General features: G+C 49.7%; 1 protein-coding gene across 4 annotated transcripts in view; it reads right to left on the reverse strand.

The window, feature by feature from the left end:
• Nucleotides 1-12099, reverse strand: part of LOC146334066 (lysine-specific demethylase 4B-like) — a 365953-nt gene that overhangs the window by 69264 nt on the left and 284590 nt on the right. For all 4 annotated transcript variants that reach the window (XM_084824982.1, XM_084824984.1, XM_084824983.1 and 1 more), the window contains 2 exons: nt 6782-6978; nt 192-346 (listed from right to left, as the gene is read on the reverse strand). In XM_084824982.1, the coding sequence (XP_084681108.1) occupies nt 192-346; nt 6782-6978 (352 nt within the window). The remainder of the gene's footprint in view (nt 1-191; nt 347-6781; nt 6979-12099) is intronic.

Here is a 12099-nt window from a genome sequence, read left to right on the forward strand (position 1 = left end):
GCCTCACCTAGCTTAGCATGTTTGCATCATGTTTAGGAACATGCTCTATAAATGCTAGGTGGTGGTGGTGATGAAGTATTCTAGGGGTGAAGAATGTGTTTAATGAGAGCTGAGATGTTCATGATGTGGGGTTCTATCATGTTTCTGACATTACCCACAGAAGTGTGGCAAGCAGAGAGCCATGGCCTTACCCTCTTTGCTTTTATCCTCTTCATCCAAGTTTGGGACTCTCCTCTGATCCTCCTCTTTCCCCTCACCCAAGGTAGTGTCCATTGCCATGACATCCCCAAGTGACTTCTGATCCTGCATCTTATGCCTTCGGGGTTGGCTCCGTTTCCTGTTTGCCCTGGATAGGAGATGGGAGAGAAAGTTTTAAGGTCTCATAAAAGGAATGGCTGCTGGCTGAGGGAAAGAAGCAATTGTTTACATCTCACAAAAAAGCCTGGCTGGGAAGCTCACAACAACTTTTGGGAAAAGAGAGATTAGGATGGCGAACCTGGTATCTTGAGCCAACAACAGGCCAAGGCAAACACAAAAAGAAGGACTTCACAGGACTCACAGCAGGCACAAAAGGTGGTCACTCTAATGCACCCAAAGGACCCCCCCCCCCCCGCAATTCTATTTGTAGTTAATGTTTTCTCTTTTTGCAATACACTGCAGAGACTTGGGCAGTTGAGGCGACAAAGAGATCAGGAGTCAGCTGCGCTATCCTGACCCAGAATGTTTGCAGCCTGATAACAACGGCCTAATTGCTTACTCGCAGAGCTGGGGAATTCAGATATAAGAGTAGGGACACAGGGGGGCCTCATGTCAGGATCCCCCCTTGAGCTTTGCACCTCCTCTCCTAGTGTCCAAATCCTTCTTGAAACAGAACACTTCTTGTTCTTCCAAACGTTAGCGTCTTAGAGTTGCCCTCTGCCCACTCTGGAGGAACTTGGCTGGAACCCATAGCAAGACGTCGCCCATCATGGCACAGTGCAAACAGACTGGAACTGGACAACTGTGCAGGTTCACCAGCTAAGTGCCCTCCTCTCAGCAATGTGAGGCAGGTGAGCTGAAGGGGGAGGGAGGGGGGAGCTGAGTTTTTGTAAAACAGGTCCATTCACCTTCTGTGTGCATGAAGACAGAAAAGATGGCATATTTTATTAGTCAGAGAGGAATATGGTTCAATCCAGGGTGACCCAACCTCAGCTGAAACCCATGGTCATACTAGTGATGAATTACTGGCTAGAAATAAAGGCCCAGAGCATCCTGACATTTGGGAGGCTATTTCTGATTGTCATTTTTCTAAAAAAAGAGAAAAAAGAGTCATACATTTAAAAAAGAGATTTCAGCTCCAAAAACCTCAATTGCAGCCCCAGAGATCAGCACAGGGTCTTCCCGTCTTTCCCTCCAACTCCTTGTGCAGCAGCCGCACACAGCCACAAGCCTGTCATTCTGGTAGGAAAACAATTGTACCTTTCCCTCAGTGTGTTTCTTGACAGACCAGACTTCTACATACAGAGGCAGTGACAGTCAGAGACAACACAACTGTGTTTGTAAGAAACATCCTTCCAAAAGATGACAGAATCTGAGTTCAAAAACTTATCTCGGAAGCAAGAGTTACCAGCATCTGTCTGTATACACTGAAGCATATGTATGTACATGTGTGGATGGATGTGCAAAGCCACCATCTTGCTGCTAATTGAGTTGCTTCCTGTTGCTTTCAGTCCACGTACCTCTCCTGCATGCCATCATTTTTAGCACTCTGAGATTTTTCTCCTTTTTAAAGGAACAGTTCCCATGTGGCATGGTGTGGTTCCTTCCTCACCTCTTCCCAGCCCCCACCAATGTATCAGAAAGCAGCACAGAGCTAGCCATGACAATTCAAGAGATGCCAAAAGCGAAAATCTCACTTCCACAGCTTTTACAGCCTGTCTGCACTGGGGATAGGCTACATTCATTCTGTCACAGCAGAACATAGTTAACAAGGCCTTTTAATGGGACAACAGGCCAACCTACCGGGGGGTGGGAGAGAACAGAACACGTTGCAACCAGAAAAAAACAACAATAGGAAAAGGCAGACACAAGCAGAGGAATCACTAGATTTGAGCCATATGGTCACTCTCTCCAAGTGTGGATGTTTACTTCACACCTCCAAGACAATTCATTAGCACAAACACACCACCAGAATCCAGAAAGCTTGGAATTCTGTTTCGCTGTGATCTGAGAGAAACTGTAACGCTTCCTCAGGAGGGAAGAGGGAAGTGGCATGGTGTCACAATTAACAGCCAATCACTTGGGGGCTATTTTTAGTGGGCAAAAGCATTGCTTCTGAAATTATTACTTGTAAAAACTTTGGGAGAAAACTGCAGGCATTTTAACCCCATCTCTAAAGGTGGGAGTTTCATGAGGCATGCCCCACCCTCACAAAGTTACCTCGCCTCATTATCCTCGTTTCTACACTCATGTCATCTGACAGTGATGTGGAGGACAAGACTACTGGAGAATCTGTCCAGAGCATCTTGGCTGAAAGCAAAGGGGGAAAAGTTGCCAACACCCAGAGAAAATCGCAAGCCACAGACCCCCTCAGACATTGACCTGGTCCACATGTAATGACAGCCAATCAGTTCAAAAGCCGATGAATCGTTGGGCACGGGTGGGAGAAAGTGGGAGCACTGCCTGCAGTACACCGGCCTCTTCCACTTTTACTGCACAAACCATGATTGGCTCCTTCCTAAGCTGTGGAGCATGATATGGTATGTTTTTGGGTTGACTGCATTCATTCATTCATTCATTCATTCATTCATTCATTCATTTCTATACCGCCCAATAGCTCCTAAACAACCCAATGGTCCTGGTTTGGACGTCACTGTCGAGGGCTCCTTGGAGGCCTCTCTCAGTCTAATCCAGTAGCCAAGTCCAGACACAGACAAAGGGATTCCTTTCAAAGCTTTATTCTTCTTTTACAACTTAACAACTCTACCAATTGCAACTAGATCTGAGCAGCACAGTACCTATGCCCTACGCTGGAACAGTTGGTCCCCGTTTGAAAGGGAATTACTGGCAGACCCCTGAACTTAAGGACTAGGGAGAGTCCCTCCCCTTTTCCCTTGGATCCTCTGGGCGCAGCCGTTGTTTGCGCGCCAACCTGGCACTTTGCCTCCTTTCCGCGCCCTCCATCTGGCGCCGCTCTCTGCGTCTGCATCGCGCATCCACCAAGTCTGCTTCCTGCGCTCTGTCACTCCCTGGACTGCTTTCTAATCTAGGAATGCTGGTGGGAGGAATCTCCATCAGCTGTGGGCCCTGGGAAAGAGGCGCGCGCTCCCCTCCCAGGAGCGACTCCTCTTCCTCAGAATCAGAACTACTCTGGGATTCTATGGGCTCAGTGTCCACCCTGACAGTCACGCTCTACAACCTATGCATCACAAAACCCCTTGGGCCCCTTTCCTTAAGCACTCACACACACACACAAAATGAGAGGCTTCAGTCTCATGCCAGTAATGCATTGTTCACAAGTTCATTACAGATGCAGATCCTCAAAGACTCTCTGGCTGCAAAGGCACGCCTCCAGGGGATCCAAATGGGATCACCGAAAGTTGCCCGCGGTTTGAAAGGGCGGCTGTCTGGCTAGGCTAACGTGGGGAGGGGGGTCCTGCCTCTCACGCATCGCTAACTGGTTCAACCGGCTGAGCTCTGCCCCTGATGTTTCTCTCTTAGCTCTGCGCCGCCACCTCATGTCTCTTAGGTCACAGTCCCCACTCTCCTCCTCCTCCTCCTCACTGCTTCTCACAGAGGGGGGTAAGGGTGAGGTTTCAGGCCCGGCCATCTGGGAGCTGGTAACCTGAGCAGCACGCCTACCCATATCTGAACTGGCTTGAGAAAATACCTCCCCCAGTTCTGGTTGCTCCTCTTCTGAATCTGAGCTGCTAACTATCCCCCTGCGCTCAGGATCAATCTTGACACTATGAAGAAGCTGACTGTGGGTTGTGCAGTAAAAGCAGAAGAGGTGGGTGCGCTGCAGGTGGTGCTCCTGCTCTCTCCTGCTTGTCCCCGACAACTCACTGCTTTTTAAACCTGCCAGTTCAATCCACCATCGCCAAGATCCTTCCACGCAGTAGGACCACAGGTTCACTGCCACATCTGCACCATCAAGTCAAAGAAGCCAACAGAAATGCATTTTCTGTCAAACTGACAAGATGCAGAGGGAAAAGTCTCCTCTGCTTCCAGAACAGCCCCACAGCCCAGCCCTCCAATTGGTCATGCAGCTCAGTTGAACCTTCCCATGACCATGGCCTGAAGAGGTGTGAAGCCAACCTTGTGGAAGCCAAGGAGGGCTGGGTCTGGTCAGTGCGTGGATCTGGTCCTCTCCCCACCCCCGTATACCACCTTGAGTTCAATCAGGTAAGAAAAGTGGGATTTAAACGTAAGGAACAAACAAAACATCTCCTCTTAACACAAGCTTGACTGGGGGTTGCAGGGACGAACAGGTCTCTCTCTCTCTCTCTCTCTCTCTCACGCGCGCGCACGCGCGCACACACACACACACACACCATTTTACATCTCCTGGCCCAGCAGCCATTTCTAAAAAGCTTCTAATCCAATGGAACTTTGTGAAATGGGATCACCACTCTCTACTGAAAAGCTGCTCTTGTTGGCCAATTAGCTTTAGCCACAATCAATTAGCTGTTATGTAAATAGAAGCTGTGTCAAGCCAACAGCTTCACTAAGCCAGGCAGATTTGGGAATGAAATCAGCAATACGCTTGATAAATGAGGATCAAGGGCACCATGACAAACAGCTGCTGGCAGAGATGGAAAAGTATTTCAAAATGCTCAGGTACCAGCATACATTTTCGAGGACCTCGCAGTATCAAGTCATCTGGCACCAGGATTGCACGAGGCAGGAAAAACCTGTTCAGAAGTGGCAGCCCAGGCACCCAGATAGCCTGAGATACTTCTGCCCCCAGTTCCTAGCACATCATGCTGAGCTCACACAACAGCCAACATGCCCTGCCAGGGTAGGAGAATGGAGGATTAAAGACAACTTGAAAACCAGGATCTCCAACCAGCTATCCTCTATGCTGCTGCCAGGAGCAGACATGATAGGATTGCTGATTTAGAGTTAAACAAGGTTTTCAAGTAGAAGAATGGTATCGCTAGTGCAGCAGAGGCCTGCCTGAGCATAGAGAAAATGTGTTTCAATTTAATACCAGAAAGCGCTTTTAGAAAGAGAGGGTTGGGGGTAAGGACTGAAGGAAGCAGAGAAAGGTAAGAAAAAAATGTTGGTTGTGATTGTGAGATCACCATGGTGATTAATTTGTAGAGATCAGTGATGGAAGCATGAAATAGTACACAGAGCTCCACTGGGTTGAGCATGCTAGCTGCTCCAGGATGCAGGAAGACGACTTGAAGACTGATCCCCCTCCCCATTTGCACAGAGTGCAACTCCTGTAGAGGGGTGTGAGTGTATGTACCAGCTATGTGGTAATGTCTTTGTTGACAAATGACCCAATAGAGAACTATCAAGATAGAGGACTTGGAAGGCAAAACTTACAAGGAAAGGCCAAGTCGGGGGTGGGGGGACATTTGTACCCCACCAACTGAGCGTATTTCCATGGTAGTGAGACCATTTAGCTCAAAGATCCGCTTTCCAATGAATCCTTTAAAATAAGGACTTTTTAAGGGGATAACTATTGGAAGCCCTGAATTAATCTTTTTTAAAAGTATTAATTACAAAAATTAAAGTACACAGTCTTCTGGGGTGCCTCAAAGCCTGTGCATCACCCATGGAGAGAGGAGAATGGTATGAAGGAATTCCAAGTTTCTCTCTTCAACAGTAAGGACTAGAAACTGTTTTTAATTAAGAAAAAATGAAACCTCTGCTAAACTGGAGGGGAAGGGGAAACTTCTTAGGATGTTAACGTCTGTGACAGATTAAGTCAATTCCATGCTTTCATGAAGTGTACATAAGTGGAGAGTGCATATACAGCCCTACTGTATCAAGACCTCCTTATAGGATTCTGCAACTGAATCCTGAGTGGTATAATAAATCCAGTGTGGCAAATAAGCCTGACACTTGACAGCCATCCAAAAACGCAAGAGCAAGTGAGCACAGCGCAAGTCAGACATGTCAATGTTAAATGACCTGACAGGGGCATTTCAAAATTATGAAAGGATCTGCGGGAGAAAGATGAGGAGTTTCCTTCCTATACTGGAAGGGCAGGTTGGGAAGGAACTAACAACAACCAGGGGCTGCATATTCAACAGTCATAAATTGGGTGTCAGCTCAGAATGCAGGCCAAGCATACTGACTCTCTTCCAATGCACAACGAATGCTGTCTAATCAAGAGCAAAATCCAATCAGGCAGTCATTTTATATAAAAGATCCCTGCGAAGCTGCTGTGTGCTTTCCATGGCACAACGACGCTACCGTGGTTGTTGAGAGACAAACATCTGTCTGCAGGTAGTAAGAGGGTGGCCTTCAAAGGCAGCATTCACACAAACAAAAAGAAACTATATCAGGTACTCCTGGGGAGATTGGGGGGAGGGGGGAGACATCTTACCACATTGCATTGCACAAGACTGCATTTCTCACTTCCATTCATCATGGCAAAATGTGCCTCCTTCGTCCTGCCTTCCAAACAGGAAGCAATCTTCCTTTCTGCAGGGGACAGGGCTGTTCTACAAAAGGTGAGAGGTGACATCCAGACTCTGGTTGCTTCCTGACTGGTGCAGTTCTCAGAGCAGCTTCAGGCATTCTAATCGAGCAGGGAGAAAGTAGGCACAAAGGAGTCTCTTACCTGCGGAGCATCTTGGCTTTCAAGGTGTCCTTCGTCTGATTCCAGGCTTCCAGCTCTGGGCTGGTTAAAGCTGTTGGTTTCATGTGGTCCAAGGCAGTGATGTCCTTCCCTTGCTTCCATAGGTTGTACCGCTTGGGTTGCAGGACCCGCACAAAAACATCCATAGAGATCTTCACTGCATCTTTCCGGCACGTGCACTGAAAAATACATTCCAGGAGCCCATCAGTCCAGTGCTACAAGGAAGACTGGGGGGGGGGGGGGAGATTTGCCATAGGAATTATATAATAGCCCCAAACTGGCTGCCCCCATCACCTCCAAGCCCCTCTGGTACTTCCGAAGAGGCACAAACACTGCCAGCCAACAGTGAAAGCATGAGCCACAGAATACTGACAAGCAATGTCATTTCCAAGTAGAAAGTAGAATGCGAAGTGGGATAAGAAAACCTTGCCAGCATCTCGGCCCAGGGTGTAGGCAGACTGCAAAAAAACAGGGGTGCAGGGCCAAAGCACAAGGCAGGGAGGATGGGGGACTGGGAAGGTGAGGAAAGTGGGTCCACTGGGCAGTAGGGATGTAGAGGCAGGGCAGAGGAGGCAAAGGGCCAAGAAGCAGGGATTTGATGGAAGGCTTGGTGGAGGCAGAGGAGGCCCAAGGGAAAGAATGACTATGGGCGGCAAGAAGTTGACAAAAAGAAAGGGGTTAAGATTGGGGTAAGGATAGGGAACATGGGCCATGGATGAGAAATGAGTGCACAGGCAATGCAGTTTTGGAGGCTGGGCCAGTAGGCCTGAGAGGCAACTGGTGGGGCAAAAATGTTCCCATAGAGCTTTAAACCTAACCAGCCAAATCTGCAGATGGACATCTTGGCTCTCATTTCGATCCTAAACCCCAAAAGCGTTATGGTTCTGAGAGTGAAGCCGGGGGGGGGGGGGGGAGAGAGAGGCCTTCCCTTGCCAGCTCCTTTCTGGCCCTGGCTTCTTTGCTGGAGGATTGTTCTCCTCCTCTATTTTTTCCCCATTTCAGAGAAGTTTAGGGCACCACTGCCTGCTCCGAAGTGAAAAACAAGCACCAAACTGGGAAGAAGTAATAACCCGCCTGCTCCAAGTAGAGAGAGAATATTTATGGCCGGGCGATTTCCAGCAAAACCAATTCGCTTAATGGAAAACAGTGGAGGAAAGAAAGATCTTTGGATGTAATTTGGCCAGGGAGACGCAGAACCACAGATGGTGCCCATGTTTCAGGTTCCTGAAGCTCTCCCGAGCACCTCCATCAATAGCGGCTTAGGGGATTTGTATCGAGCAGCTTTCCAATAGTTTTTTTTCTTCTTAAGTAATTAAAAAAGGCACCTGAGTGTGTGCCCTGGTTGGGGGGTGGGGGGACAACCATGGGGCATACACTTCGAGAATCATGGTGTCAGTCTATTGCAGAAACTGGGCTTTTTCTCCCTCCACAGACAAGTCAACCTGGGATAAAACTAAACAAATAAGGAGACACACATACCACCCCTAATCTAGCACCCTGCCTAATTCACATGGATCTCACTGGGAAGTGCCAGCAAAAACCTACGGCAGGCCATGGTTGCCCTCTGCAGTGCACAGAGAGGGCAGACCCCATTAAAGCAGCCTTGCAAATGAGTCCACAGAAGCTACTAGCCCACAAAAAATATTGTTATCAGCTTAACAGTCCACACATACCAATAGCCTACAATGGGGTGGGATAGGGGGAGGAAGGTGGCTTTCCCCTGACTTCTCCCTACAAGCGCCAATAGGTATGGGTTAGCCGCAGGCTCCCTGTTGATAGGCAGAACTTTCAAAATTGTCAAGAATCATAGAACCATAGAAGAGTAGGGTTGGAAGGGGCCTACAAGGCCATCGAGTCCAACCCCCTGCTCAAGGCAGGAATCCAAGTCAGAGCAGCCCTGACAGGTGGCTGTCCAGCCTCGTCTTGATGCCTCCAGTGTGGGAGAGCCCACCGTCTCCCCAGGTAATTGGTTCCATTGTCGTATCACTCTAACAGTCAGGAAGTTTTTCCTGATGTTCAGCCGGAATCTGGCTCCCTGTAACTGGAGCCCATTATTCCGTGTCCTGCACTCTGGGAGGATCGAGAAGAGATCCTGGCCTTCCTCTCTGCGACAGCCTTTCAAGTCCTTGAAGAGCGCTATCCTATCTCCCCCCAGTCTTCTCTTCTCAAGGCTAAACCTGCCCAGTTCTTTCAGTCTCTCCTCATAGGGCTTTGTTTCCAGTCCTCTGATCATCTTCGTTGCCCTCCTCTGAACCCTCTCCAGTTTGTCTGCATCCTTCTTAAAGTGTGGTGCCCAGAACTGGACACAGTACTCCAGATGAGGCCTAACCAGTGCTGAGTAGAGGGGGACAAGTACTTCCTGGGATTTGGAAGCGATGCTTCTATGAATGCAGCCCAAAAGAGCATTGGCCTTTTTTGCAGCCACATCACATTGTTGGCTCATCTTCAGCTTGTGATCGACAACAATTCCAAGATGCTTCTCGCTTGTAGTGTGGTTGAGCTACGTATCCCCCATCTTGTCACTGTGCATTTGGTTTCTTTTTCCGAGGTGCAGAACTTGGCATTGATCCCTATTAAATGTCATTCTGTTGTTTTCGGCCCAGTGCTCCAGTCTATCCAGATCACTTTGAATTTTGTTTCTGTCTTCCAAAGTACAAAGTCCCCACCTCCTCGACTCCTCCTCCTGCTGGATCACCTCAGTCTCTCATTTCTGCCTGTTGGGGGCAAAGGTGTTTTCAGTTTAGCTGAGGGAGAAGTTTCTCTTTCCCAGGATGGAGCAAGGTAATCCCCGCCCCCCCCCACATTGTCATTGAGGATGGACACAGTGCTGGGGAGGGAAGACATGGACAGAGGCCCTTCACCCAACCAGCGCTATATTCTCACTGGTTCTCCTCCAGAGCGCCCTGTCTACCTTTCAAGCCCTCCTGTGCCCCCTAGGCTAAAGGGGTCCTGGTGCTTGTGGCTTAGTGGAGATTAAGCCTCGTTATAGGGGGTGGCCCTTTGACCTCCCGCCCCTTCTCCAAACGGCCTCCTTTCTCAGCCCCGCAAGTCCCCACTTGTGCTCCCTTTTGAGGGGACCCGGTGCTAGGGAGAAGCCTCCTTGCCTCAATGACAGCCATTAGGGAGAAGAGGGTAGGAGCTCTCCCCGCCCCCCGCTTCTCTCTTTGGCCAGCATTTCTCTCCCCCACAGAGACGGCATTTCAGGCAGCTCCCTCAGCCGAAAATCCTTGCTGCAGCGCTTCAGACAGCACTGGCTGGCTTTTCCCTCCAGAACTGCTTTCTCCCAGCACCCGGCTTTTTCTCACTGGGCGACCTCATTGGGACTCCTCCTACTCACGCATAGGCAGCCATTTCTCTCTATATAGAGAAATATATAGTAATATATAGGCAGCCAAAGTATATATTACTTTATAGTAGGGCAGGCCCCCCCTGTTCTCGCCCCCCCCCCTGCACCACAGTGGTGCCAAGCTCTTTTTGCATGCTCTTTTTCTTAAACAGCAACTAGTGGGGAGGGGAGAGACCTCCCAACACACTCCAGGGCGAGTTTATCCAAGCCTGGAGCAACGTCTCCACAATCAATTCTTGGGAGAGCCCCCTCCCCTTGTCCAGGAGAGAGAGTATGAGTATATATATGAAAGGAGTTTAGATATATATCATATCGAGGCTTAAGAGCTCTTCACAGTGGAAGCTCTCCCTCACAAGAGGAGGTCCTCCCCCCGTCAGGAGCGCCCTTGCTGCCTTCTGAAATCCTCAAGTAGCCAGAATCAACACCCAGGCGATAGGGCTCTTTTCCAAGGCTTTATTTCCATTCAACCTAATGATGATTACAGATGCTAACTGCCTGAGCCTAATGAGGGAAACTTGAGAGAGCTGCCTACCAGGGGTTTCTAGCCTTAGGGACAGTTGGTCTCCATTTGGAGGGTAAAGGCGGGAAGCCTCTGAACTTAAGGGCTAGGAGGCGAAAGTCCACCCCTTTCCTGTGGGGCATTGGGGTGCAGCTGCTGACGTTGCACCAAGCGGGCTGAGCGCCTCCTCCATCTCCTGCTTGTCCCTGCACTGGTGCCTTGCATCCCAAAGCTCCAGTTGTCCCTCCCTCTCCCTGCCAGGGTCACTGCCACTCTCAGGCTCTCCCTCCGGCAGCACCTCTGAACAGTGCGCAGGTTCCTCTCCCACGGTTTCTATCTCTTCCTCAAAATCAGAACTGCTTTGGGGCTCTATGGACTCTGATCCAACCCTGACACCACCACCCCTGGCTAGGAGGCACACCACCATTGGCCCATTGAGCTAGGGATCAGGGCCTCTTGGCTATAGAGCCAGGCACTGAACCACACTTTCATCCTTCTCTCTCCAAACCTCCCAGAAGACGAACAGGCTCGACTCAGAGAGGAGACGGAGAGGCAGGACATGCAGGAGTGGCTGCTGTCCCAAATCCAGGCATTCCGAGCACAGAGCGCAGCTCAACCACCCACTCCCCAGGAGCCTAGTATTGACCAGGTGGGTGAAACAGCCACCCCAAAGAAGGGCAAACCACTCTCTAAGTCCAAACGTCTTTGGGTTCTGGCTAAACTACCAAGCATGGAAGCCCAAGAGGACAACTCCTCTTCAGCTGAGGAAGGTGAGCTCTCTGGCTCAGATACAGAAATGTCCTCTGAATCCCAACATCTTCTCTTCCCACAGGCCTTCCTTCAACATATGATTGCCAAGGTGTCACAGGAGATGGGTCTAGCCCAAGAGAGCACACCAGAGGAGGATGGGGCACCCACCGCTAACAAATACTGCTTTTTGCTCCCCAGCACCTCTTCTGCCTTTCTACTGGATCCCAACTTTGAGAAACTGATCTCACAGGAATGGCAGGATCCTTCCAAGATCTCCAAGCCTCCTAAATAGTGGCTCTCACTTTACTGCCTAAACAAGAGTAAGGAGCCCCTTCTTTCCACACCTCTGGTGGAGCTGTTGCCCTGGGCAAGAACGTAGCAGTTCCCTCTGCTGTGGAGGCCCTTCTCAGGGACGCTTAGGATCAGAAGCTAGAAGCCTTCATCGAAGCTGTGACACGCTCTCTCTCCACGTAGGTACTGCAGGCTCATACTTTGCTAGGTCCGCTCTCTCCTGGCTGGGCAGCTTGAAGGAGGTCATCCCACCAGAACAGGCCCCAACATCCACCTTTACCAAGATCTCCCTGTCTTTGGCCTTCGTGGCAGACATGTGCTTACATTCCATCACCTTATCTTCCAAGGCCATGGGTTTGAACATGGCAGCTAGAAGGCACCTCTGGCTAAAGAACTGGCAGTTGGATCATGCAT

The sequence above is a fragment of the Heloderma suspectum genome, chromosome W (assembly GCF_057233095.1).
Source record: "Heloderma suspectum isolate Gila_16-S chromosome W, 16-S_ref, whole genome shotgun sequence".
Lineage (NCBI taxonomy): Eukaryota > Metazoa > Chordata > Lepidosauria > Squamata > Helodermatidae > Heloderma > Heloderma suspectum.